The sequence below is a fragment of the Capsicum annuum genome, chromosome 10, assembly GCF_002878395.1.
Source record: "Capsicum annuum cultivar UCD-10X-F1 chromosome 10, UCD10Xv1.1, whole genome shotgun sequence".
NCBI classification, from domain to species: domain Eukaryota; kingdom Viridiplantae; phylum Streptophyta; class Magnoliopsida; order Solanales; family Solanaceae; genus Capsicum; species Capsicum annuum.
The window spans coordinates 2429697-2440269 of record NC_061120.1 but is presented as its reverse complement, the minus strand read 5'-3'; the positions used below and the strand labels follow the sequence as shown (position 1 = coordinate 2440269).

The window sequence follows — 10573 nt, the reverse complement described above, 5'->3', positions numbered from 1 at the left end:
ATAATCGAAAAACTAATGAATTTTTTTTTTATTTTAAGTATTATTATATATATATATATATATATATATATATATGCGCAAACAAACAAGAACATAATTATTTAACAACGTCCACACATCACGCGAATACTAATACTAGTTTACCTAGTAAAAACAAAAAGAAATCTAAACCAATCCAAGTTTGTAGCAACAAAAAATTGTTACTACTACTTTTACAACCACATAAACTTAAAACTAAAAAGTCAATTTTCTAAAATATTAATTTCAAAAAAAATATTATGTGGTTATATATGAAAAAAACTGTTAGAGAAATACTAGGTCCACCATATTTTTCTCCAAATTTTTTCACTATAAAAAGCACATTTCATTTTACATAAACAAGACACACAATAAAAAAGAGAAGGAGCAATAAAATAAAAGAAGAAAAAAAAAAACACATCCAGAAAAAAATAAATTTTAACATTTTTTTTTAAAAATTCATACAAATTAAAATGGCAAAAGCTATAATGCTCCTCTCTGCTCTTTGCATTGTGGCCCTTGCTAACTTTGCTAATTGTCATCACCCTGAGACCTTTGATGTTGAAGGCATGGTATATTGTGACACGTGTCGCGTTCGATTCGTGACAAATAAAAGCGAAATTATTGAAGGTACGATGTTTTTTTTAATTGTTGATGTATCTGATATGTTACGTTTAAATAGGTCGATATTTGGATATGCAATCGATTGCTAGGCCTTGGTAGGCTATGTGAATCTCCTCTTGTATTCATTTCTCTCTATTTAGGCTCATTTCATCAGTATTCATATGATTCATCATATCGATTGTCATGATACAGAACTAAGAGTGCTTTTCTGAACTCTTACATTACATTACCCTAACAAAGTATATATGACTCACTTTCTATTGAACCGAACTAAGACCTCTTACATTACATTACCATAACAAAGTAAATGTGACTCCTGACTCACTTTCTATCGAACAGAACTAAGAGCGCTTTTCTGACCTCTTGCATCACATTGTCATAACTCATAACGAAAGAAAAGATGTGACTCTTGTTTTATCAAACAGAACTCAGAGCGCTTTTCTGACCTCTTACATTTACATTGCCATAACAAAGTATATTTATGCAACTAACTTTAATTTCTATCGAACAGAACTAAGAGCGCTTTCTTTTCTTTGCTTGATGTTTCCTTCTTTCAACAGGCGCGACGGTCAAGTTGCAGTGCAGGAGCATCAGCACTGGTGTTGAGACCTTCACAACAGAAGGCACAACAGACAAGGACGGAAAGTACAAACTAACAGTTGAAGGTGACCACCAAAATGACATTTGTGAGGTGACAGTAGTAAAGAGCCCAAGAGAAGACTGCAAAGAGATTGTGTCTGCTTTTGAAAAGGCAAGAATTGAGTGCAGTGACAATGTTGGCATGCACACTGAAGTCAGATATGCCAATCCACTCTTCTTCATGAAGACTCAAGCTGTTGAAGGATGCCCAGAGACTCTTGAAGAGTTGGGTTTATCCCCCCTTGAATACTAAGTCTTCTTAATGTTTTTTCCTAAGTCAAGAGAATAATCAAATAAATAATGAGGAAAGATAGATTTTCTTGTTTATAATATGTATTCTTTCATGGAATCAAAAAGTTTCATGTATTTGTTTAATGAGAAAATCTTGATCATATTTTAAGAAACTATTGGTGTTTTATATATATGTATATATTTTTTTTTATATATAATTATGGTGTCTGAATCAACTTGCATGCATCTCAATTAAGGCACCACAAAGAAGTTCTTGATCATATTTTAAGAAACTTGGTTCTCCTCTTGGTGTTTGGATATATTTCATTTGTTATATAATCATGATGTTTGAATCAGTTATTCAGTTTGCACGCATGTCCTTGTGTCTTGAGCCGGGGGTCTATCGGAAACAACCTCTTTACTTCGTTGGAAGTAGTGGTATGGACTGCGTACATTTTACCCTCCCCAGATCCCACTAGGTGAGAATTCACTCGGTATGTTGTTTCGTTGAATTAGTTTGCTCGCATCTCAATTAAGGTGTGGCAAAGAAGTTCTTGATGAGTTGAATTTATTTCCACTTGAATACTAAGGTTTTTTTTAGTGTTTTTTCAAGTGAAGAGAATAATAAAATAATAAAACAATGAGGAAAGATGGATTTCTTGTTTATATGTACTCTTTTCACGGAATCAAAAAGTTTCATGTATTTGTTTAATGAGAAGATCATGATCAAATTTTAAGAAGTTATTGGTTTTCCTCTTTTATGTTACATTTGTTACATAATTATAATTATAATGTGAGAATTAGTTTGCACGTATCTCAAAATTTGATTCTCCTCTAGGTGTTTGGACATGTTACATTTGTAACATAATTACGATGTTTGAATCAATTTGCGCGCATCTCAAAACTTGGTTCTCCTCTTGATCAGGGGCGGATCCAAGATTTTCAGTGAGGGGTTCAGTAGTACATATACGGACTAGTCGAAGGGGGTTCAATCTCTACTATTTATACATAAAAAAAAATTTTATCATGTAAAAATAGTATAATTTTCCGACGAAGGAAGTTCGGATGAACCCCTGGACCCTATGTAGATCCGCCACTGCTCTTGATGTTTGGATATGTTACAGTTATTATATAATTACGATGGTTGAATCAGCTTGCATTCATCTCGATTAAGGTTGCAAGGAAGGCTTTTTGATGAGTGGGGTTTGGTCACTCTTGAATACCAAGTCTTATTAATGTTTTTTCAAGTGAAGGGAAAAATAAATAATAAATAATGAGGAAAGATTTTCTTGTTTATATGTACTCTTTTCAAGGAATCAAAAAGTTTCATATATTTGTTTAATGAGAAGATTTTGATCGTACTTTAAGAAACTTGGTTTTCCTTTTTGGTGTTTGGACATGTTATATTGGTTTTGTTGTATAATTATGATGTTTGTATCAGTTTGCACGCCTGTCCTTGTGTCTTGAGCCGGGGGTCCATTGAAAACAGTCTTTCTACTTTTTTGGGAATTCACTGGGTATTATGTTGTTGTTGTTGTTGTTGTTGTTGAATCAATTTGCACGCATCTTCACTGGATATGTTATTGTTATTGAATTAGTTTGCATGCATCTCAATAAAGGCGTGGCGAAGTTCTTGAAGAGATGGTTTATCTACCCTTTGAATACTAAGTCTTCTTAATATTTTTTCAAGTGAAAGAGAATAATAAATAATAAACAATGAGTAAAGATAGATTTTCTTGTTTATATATGTACTCTTTTCATGAAGCAAAAAGTTTCATGTATTTGTTTAATGAGAAGATCTTGATCAAATTTTAAGAAACTATTGGTTTTACTCTTGGTGTTTGGACATATTATAATGTTTTTTTATATAATTATGGTGTTTGAATCGAAAGGGAGCCTTGGAGTAACTGGTAAAGTTGTTGTCATATGAGCAGGAGGTCACGGGTTCAAGCCTAGAAACAACCTCTTGCAAAAATGTAAGGTAAGGTTGCGTACCATACACTCTTGTGGTGGGGTCCTTATTCGGATCCGGCGCATAGCGGAAGCTTTAGTATACCGAGCTTTATGCTGGTCCTGTTTAAATCAGCTTGCATGCATCTCAATTAAGGCGCGACAAAGAAATTCTTCAAGAGTTGGGTTTATCTACCCTTGAATACTAAGTCTTCTTAATATTTTTTCACCGACAAAGAAATTCTTCAAGAGTTGGGTTTATCTACCCTTGAATACTAAGTCTTCTTAATATTTTTTCAAGTGAAAGAGAATAATAAATAATGAGGAAAGAAAGATTTTCTTGTTTATATATGTACTCTTTCTTGAAATCAAAAGTTTCATGTATTTGTTTAATGAGAAGATCTTAATCATATTTTAAGAAACTTGGTTTTCCTCTTGGTGTTTGGACATATTATAATGGTTTTTTCTATTATAATTATGGTGTTTGAATCGAAAGGGAGCCTTGGAGTAACTGGTAAAGTTGTTGCCATATGAGCAGGAGGTCACGGGTTCAAGCCTAGAAACAGCCTCTTGCAAAAATGCAAGGTAAGGTTGCGTACAATACACTCTTGTGGTGGGGTCCTTATTCGGATCCGGCGCATAGCGGAAGCTTTAGTGCACCGGGCTTCCCTTTATGGTGTTTGAATCAACTTGCATGCATCTCAATTAAAGCGCGGCAAAGAAGTTCTTTATCATATTTTAAGAAACTTGGTTCTCCTCTTGGTGTTTGGACATGTTACATTTGTTATATAATTACGATGTTTGAATCAGTTTGCATGCATCTCAATTAAGGCGCGGCAAAGAAGTTCTTGATCATATTTTAAGAAACTATTGGTTTTCCTCTTGGTGTTTGTTGGTTTTTTATATAATTATGGTGTCTGAATCAGCTTGCACGCATCTCAATTAAGGCGCGGCAAAGAAGTTCTTGATCATATTTTAAGAAACTATTGGTTTTCCTCTTGGTGTTTGTTGGTTTTTTATATAATTATGGTGTCTGAATCAGCTTGCACGCATCTCAATTAAGGCGCAACAAAGAAGTTCTTGATCATATTTTAAGAAACTATTGGTTTTCCTCATGGTGTTTGTTGGTTTTTTATATAATTATGGTGTCTGAATCAACTTGCACGCATCTCAATTAAGGCGCGACAAAGAAGTTCTTGATCATATTTTAAGAAACTTGGTTCTCCTTATGGTGTTTGTTGGTTTTTTATATAGTTATGGTGTTTGAATCAGCTTGCAAGGCGCGACAAAGAAGTTCTTGATCATATTTTAAGAAACTTGGTTCTCCTCATGGTGTTTGTTGGTTTTTTATATAGTTATAGTGTTTGAATCAGCTTGCAAGGTGCGACAAAGAAGTTCTTGATCATATTTTAAGAAACTTGGTTCTCCTCATGGTGTTTATTGGTTTTTTGTATAGTTATGGTGTTTGAATCATCTTGCACGCATCTCAATTTAGGCGCGACAAAGAAGTTCTTGATCATATTTTAAGAAACTTAGTTCTCCTCATGGTGTTTGTTGTTTTTTTATATAGTTATGGTGTTTGAATCAGCTTGCATGCATCTCAATTAAGGCACGACAAAGAAGTTATTGATCATATTATAAGAAACTTGGTTCTCCTCATGTTGTTGCGACATGTTACATTTGTTATATAATTACGATGTTTGAATCAGTTTGCACGCATCTCAATTAAGGCTCGTGATGTTTGAATCAATTTGCATGCATCTCAATTAAGGCGTGTGATGTTTGAATCTGTTTGCACGCATCTCAATTAAGACGCGTGATGTTTGAATCAATTCGTACGCATCTCAATTAAGGCGTGTGATGTTTGAATCAGTTTGCACCCTCTCAATTAACGCGCGACAAAGAAGTTTGGACATGTTACATTGGTTTTTTCTGACAATTATAGCCCTCAGATTAGCTGGTGCGTATCTCGATTAAGGTAACAAAAAAATTCTTGGTTTATTTGCACTTTAATTATAAGATCTAGTAACAATGATTTGATGTGTTCCCATCATCTAAGTTGCTCGGACTCTTCGAAAATGTTGCCGCACTTATGTCGACTGCTTCAAAGATACACTATTTTTGGAAGATCCTCTTGATGTTTGGACATGTTATATTGGTTTTTTATATAATTATGGTGTCTTGATCAGTTTGTATGCATCTTAATTAAGGTGCGACAAAGAAGTTCTTGATTATATTTTAAGAAACTTGATTCTTCTCTTGGCGTTGGCACATGTTACATTTGTTATATAATTACAATGTTTGAATTAGTTTGCATGCATCTCAATTAAGGCGCGACGAAGAAGATCTTGATCATATTTTAAGAAACTATTGGTTTTCCTCTTGGTGTTTGGACATGCTATATTATTGTTTTTTTTTATATAATTATGGTGTTTGAATCGAAGGGGAGCCTTGAAATAACTGGTAAATTTGTTGTCATGTGAACAAAAGATGATGTGATTAATGAAAAGGCAAATTGCATTTTTAGTTTACAAACTTTTGACCTTTTTTTTCCAGGATTTTTTTTTTTTGAACTTTCATAAACCTAAGAAAATGTATATATTTATTTGAACCTCTATCTACTAGTCAATGGGGAAAAAATTGTACCTACCATATTTTTGAATTTTTATCTCAATCAAAATTTGAATTTACTTATTTTTTTTTAAATTGATAAAATTAGGAGTTTGTAAAGAAATTAAGTTAATATATCATAATAAAAGAACCTATATATAAAAGTTGTTTGTCGAATGATAAATTCATTTTGAATATCGTTTAAAATCTCTAATTAAATTAATTTTCTTTTTTCATAAAGCCTGAGCGATCACGACATTTTAGCGATCACGACATTTTATTGATAATGATATTGAGTTGGAGTTAATATCTAAAATGAAAAGCAATATCACTAATAAATGCAAGATTTTTGGAAAAATAATTGTATCCTATTTTGCACTTTGGGTCTTATCTTTATTCCTTTTCAAATTGGCAAATTGATGGACCACTAAGAGTACTAAAAAATATAAAATCTCAATCAAATTCAATTAATTAGTTATTTGGAAATTTTATATTGTTAATAAGAAAAACTTTAATTTAATAAAAAAATCAATAATTTTATGGTCAAATTAATTGTGTATAAATTTTGAAACGTTCTATATTGTTTTTTTACATTATTAGTGTTTCATAATGAATCTAATTAAATAGATACAATGAATTCGATAGAATTTACTATATTTAGCTCTGATGATATAAATAAAAAAATAAATAAAAGTGACTTAAAAAAAATATCACTCTAAATTCTACATTTGTCAGTGTCAACATCCATGTCAATTTACTATATTAGTTTGTAAATTATACTATTATAAATAATTGTCCACCAATGAAAAAGTGATAAAAAAAGTCAACAACTTGTAACATTGACAAAATAATTAGTGTTTACTAAAATTTGTTTGCCTAATTTCAACTACACAATTACATAATTTACAAAATTAATTTTAACTTATCAACTATTTATAATTAGTTAACTCAAAACATATTAGTATTACTAAGTTATTATTATTATTAAACGGAACGTTAAAAGATTTCTTTATTCTTAATTAAAGATATCATATTTGAGCTTGAAAAATAAAAATCTTTTTGAATAGTGTACTAAATTTTACGTAGTAATTCTTTTACTGTATAAATCCAAAGGCATAATACACAAATAAACATTTAGATTGAGCATTGTAACTTTGAGAATACACGTCTTGATATTTTAGTTTAATCTAACTTTTAATGCACAAGTAATATCTGGTGAAGTCAGGCACGGATATATAGTGCGTCGACACCCACTGAAATCTATGCAGATTAAATATAATTATATATAAAAAAGTATAAAATTTGGTATAAGATTTAGAAAAACATTCAGTAAGTCAAGAAGATAGCTGAGTGTTTTAGTTTTCGAGTGGAACCTTAAAGCTTTGGACGTCAATATGTGTGTTCGAACCTTTCGTGCACTCATGATCCCTAAATTTTGAATCCGCGACTGGATAAAGTTGCTACCATGTGGTCATGAGGTCACGAGTTCAAGCCGTAAAAACAACCTTCGATAAAAATAAAAGGTAACACTATGTACAATAAATCCTCGTGGACCTTTCTTTTTTAGGAGCCAGTGCACTGGACCACCCTTTACATAAATTTTTACAGGCATCTATGATTATTTTATAAGCTGCACTGTTGTCACACCCTTTTTTTTTTTAACTCCGAAAAGATTTGATTTTTTTAGTTCGAAAGAGTTTTTATTATTAAGTGACAAAAGAAAACGATTTGTTTCGAAGAAGGATTGTTTTTACATTTGAAATCAGAGTCGCCACTTGGCATAATCTGGTGTGCCAAGTCACCATTGGAAAATTCTTTTCAAAACCATTTGACTCTTTAAACTGGTTTGCGAACAGAGATTCCAGCTAAGGAATTCTGTTGACCGAGGGGAAGGTGTTAGGCATCCCTCGATCCCGTGGTTCGACCACAGTCGCTTGGTGGAACATATCGGCTAATTTGACACTACGATGCACAAACCACACAAAAACACATAAAACAATCAAACTAACAAACAAAACAAAACGAATAAAAAATATAGTGTCCAATCCGAGTTATACAGTCCCAAAATAGAAAAATACGAAAATGTAAATCCTATTCTAAACTATTCCTAGACTAAGCTCCAATGCCTTACCCAACGCCGCGGGCCTTCATCACGATCATTTTTCGCCAACATGATACGTCGGGGCATTCCCCGGTGAATAAATATAAGTGATCACGGGGCATTCCCCAATTAAATGAATACATTTCCAAATGCAAGAACTAAAACCTAACCATTGAACTCAAATCCCACATTCAAACATTCAACAAGAAAACTTATTCCTAAAGTTTTGCCTACCCAAACTTAAACTTCGCCTATTCAATTCAACAAGATCCATGCTTATTCCGAATTAAACAATAAATCAAGATAAATCTAAATTAGCTCATTTTTATCAATTTCTCAATTCCACCCCATTTATCTCAACATGATGAAACCAATTTGATATGTAACCCACAATCAAGTTTTTACGTCCAAAGCCAACAAACAAACAACCCACAATGAAGATTCAAGCACACCAAACACACGAATTATCCATAATTACGTAAAGATAAAAAGAGAAAAGATAGAATTGGACCTCAAGAGCTTTCGATTAACTTAAGAAGAGAGATAAGAGTGGTTTCGGAACCACGGAGAATACCCCAACTCAACTACGAGCCAACTCTGATGCGAAAATCTCCAAAATCCAATTCGAACCGCAACCAACGAAGAAAAAAGATGAATACCCAAAACAATAACTGTGAACAAAGCTGAAATGCTACCAAATCTCGACAGAAACGTCCTAACGAGTCCGATATAGTAACGTTGTGACCCGTTAAAGAAAGAATGAACCCCGAAATTCTGGAATTTCACTTATTTAATGCTATTTTCACTTAACCCCGATGGTTTTAAGACTTTTTTGGCGACAGCGCTACGAAGGGCTGACTGACAGTGCCTTTTCGGTAGCGATTCCGATGAGGGTTTCACCAGAAAACACCACGATAGCCGTTTCCTCACTCTTTCAGACCCTCTCACTTGTCGTTCTCTCAATCTCTCTCTCTCTCGAGATCGGATATATGCGTATTAGTGTGTGGACAGTGAGAGTAAAAGAATGGTGAGGTCTGTATGTGTTAACGGTTTCTCTGTGAAGAAGAAAGGGAAGAAAATAGGGCCTCTCCCAGGGTTTATTTTTCGTGAGCTCCCTTTTGGAGAAGATGAGATGATGGTGATGGTGAGAGTAAGAAAAAAAATGGAAAAGAAAATGGAGGTGTGTCAATGGTGGTCCTCAGGAATGAAGAAGAAGAGCTCCTCCCTTTTTCGTGCACTCCCTTTGTTATATATAATGGAAAAAGGAATGAGTACTCCCTTCCTGGAAGGTTCCTCTTATTTTTGTTTTTAGTCCATGTTTCTTTCTTTGTGGACAAGAAAAAGAGAGGGTGAGGTGTTGTTTTTTAATTGGAGGGGTAAGGGTTAGGTGTCTTATTTTAATTGAAAGGGTTGTTAGGATATTTAAAAGAAATAAAGTTTGTTAGGGATTTTGTTCAGAGTTTTTTTTATTTTTATTTTTATTTTTTGTGGAATGTAATTACATGGGTAGGGTAAGGTAAAAATGGGTAAAATGATATCGGGGAGGGACGAAATTACGTGTCTACATCATGTCCCCTTTGAATGTAAACACGCACTGTTTTTAGACAAAGAAGTAAACAACGAGACCAAATTTTGTCCTGATCTTTATTCAAAGAGAGGAGTAAAAGAAAGAAGGACAATCGAATCCTGTTGGATACCCTATCTACCCAAGTCATGAGGAAGTCACAAGTATCTAAAGGGTTGGAAGAGAAGTGGACTATACCGAGTTGGAGAGACGAGTGAGGTTCCATTGAGGTTCGGCTCTGTCATTACATCAAAAATGAAAATTACAAGTTCAAAAAAATAAATGAAATTACAAAATCCTATCTATACAGCTTCTGTTGGCTCTTGACTCGGCTTTAATCACCCTATTCTTCAGGCGGGCTCCTGACTTGCAATTTCTTTAACTTGTTGCTTGCCTTTCAATTTCTTCACCCTGTTCTCCAGGTGGGCTCCTGACTAGCTATTTCATCACCCTATTCTTCAGGCGGGTCCCTAAAATCCAAAATTAAAACTAGAATGAAAATTATTCCAAACAAAAATTATAGTAAAGTAGTATTTCATATTTGAAAGTGTTGTCCCATTTTCCAGGAGGGTCCTGAACAGAAAGTAAAGTCCCATTTTTCAGGAGGGTCCTGAGAAGAAGGCAAAGTCCCATTTTTTAGGAGGGTCCTGAGCATAAAGTAGAACCCCATTTTTCAGGAGGGTCCTGAACAGAAAGTAACATCTCATTTTTCAGGAGGGTCCTGAACAGAAAGTAAATTCCCATTTTTTAGGAGGGTCCTGAACAGAAAGTAAAATCCCATTTTTCAGGAGGGTCCTGAGCAGAAGGCAAAGTCCCATTTTTCAGGAGGGTCCTGA

The 10573-nt window shown here is 33.6% G+C and overlaps 1 protein-coding gene across 1 annotated transcript; it reads left to right on the top strand.

The window, feature by feature from the left end:
- The first annotated feature begins 363 nt into the window (after positions 1-363).
- LOC107844778 (anther-specific protein LAT52) lies at positions 364-1685 on the top strand. The gene is made up of 2 exons (XM_016689126.2): positions 364-648; positions 1203-1685. Exons 1-2 carry the CDS (start codon positions 492-494, stop codon positions 1532-1534), a joined length of 489 nt encoding a protein of 162 aa, XP_016544612.1. The 5' UTR covers positions 364-491; the 3' UTR covers positions 1535-1685.
- Positions 1686-10573: the final 8888 nt, after the last annotated feature.

Excerpts from the sequence above, each read along its gene's own strand:
- LOC107844778 (XM_016689126.2), top strand. The coding sequence starts at position 492 with ATGGCAAAAGCTATAATGCTCCTCTCTGCTCTTTGCATTGTGGCCCTT. Across the intron at positions 649-1,202 it reads TAAAAGCGAAATTATTGAAG|GCGCGACGGTCAAGTTGCAG; the intron begins GTACGATGTTTT and ends TTCTTTCAACAG.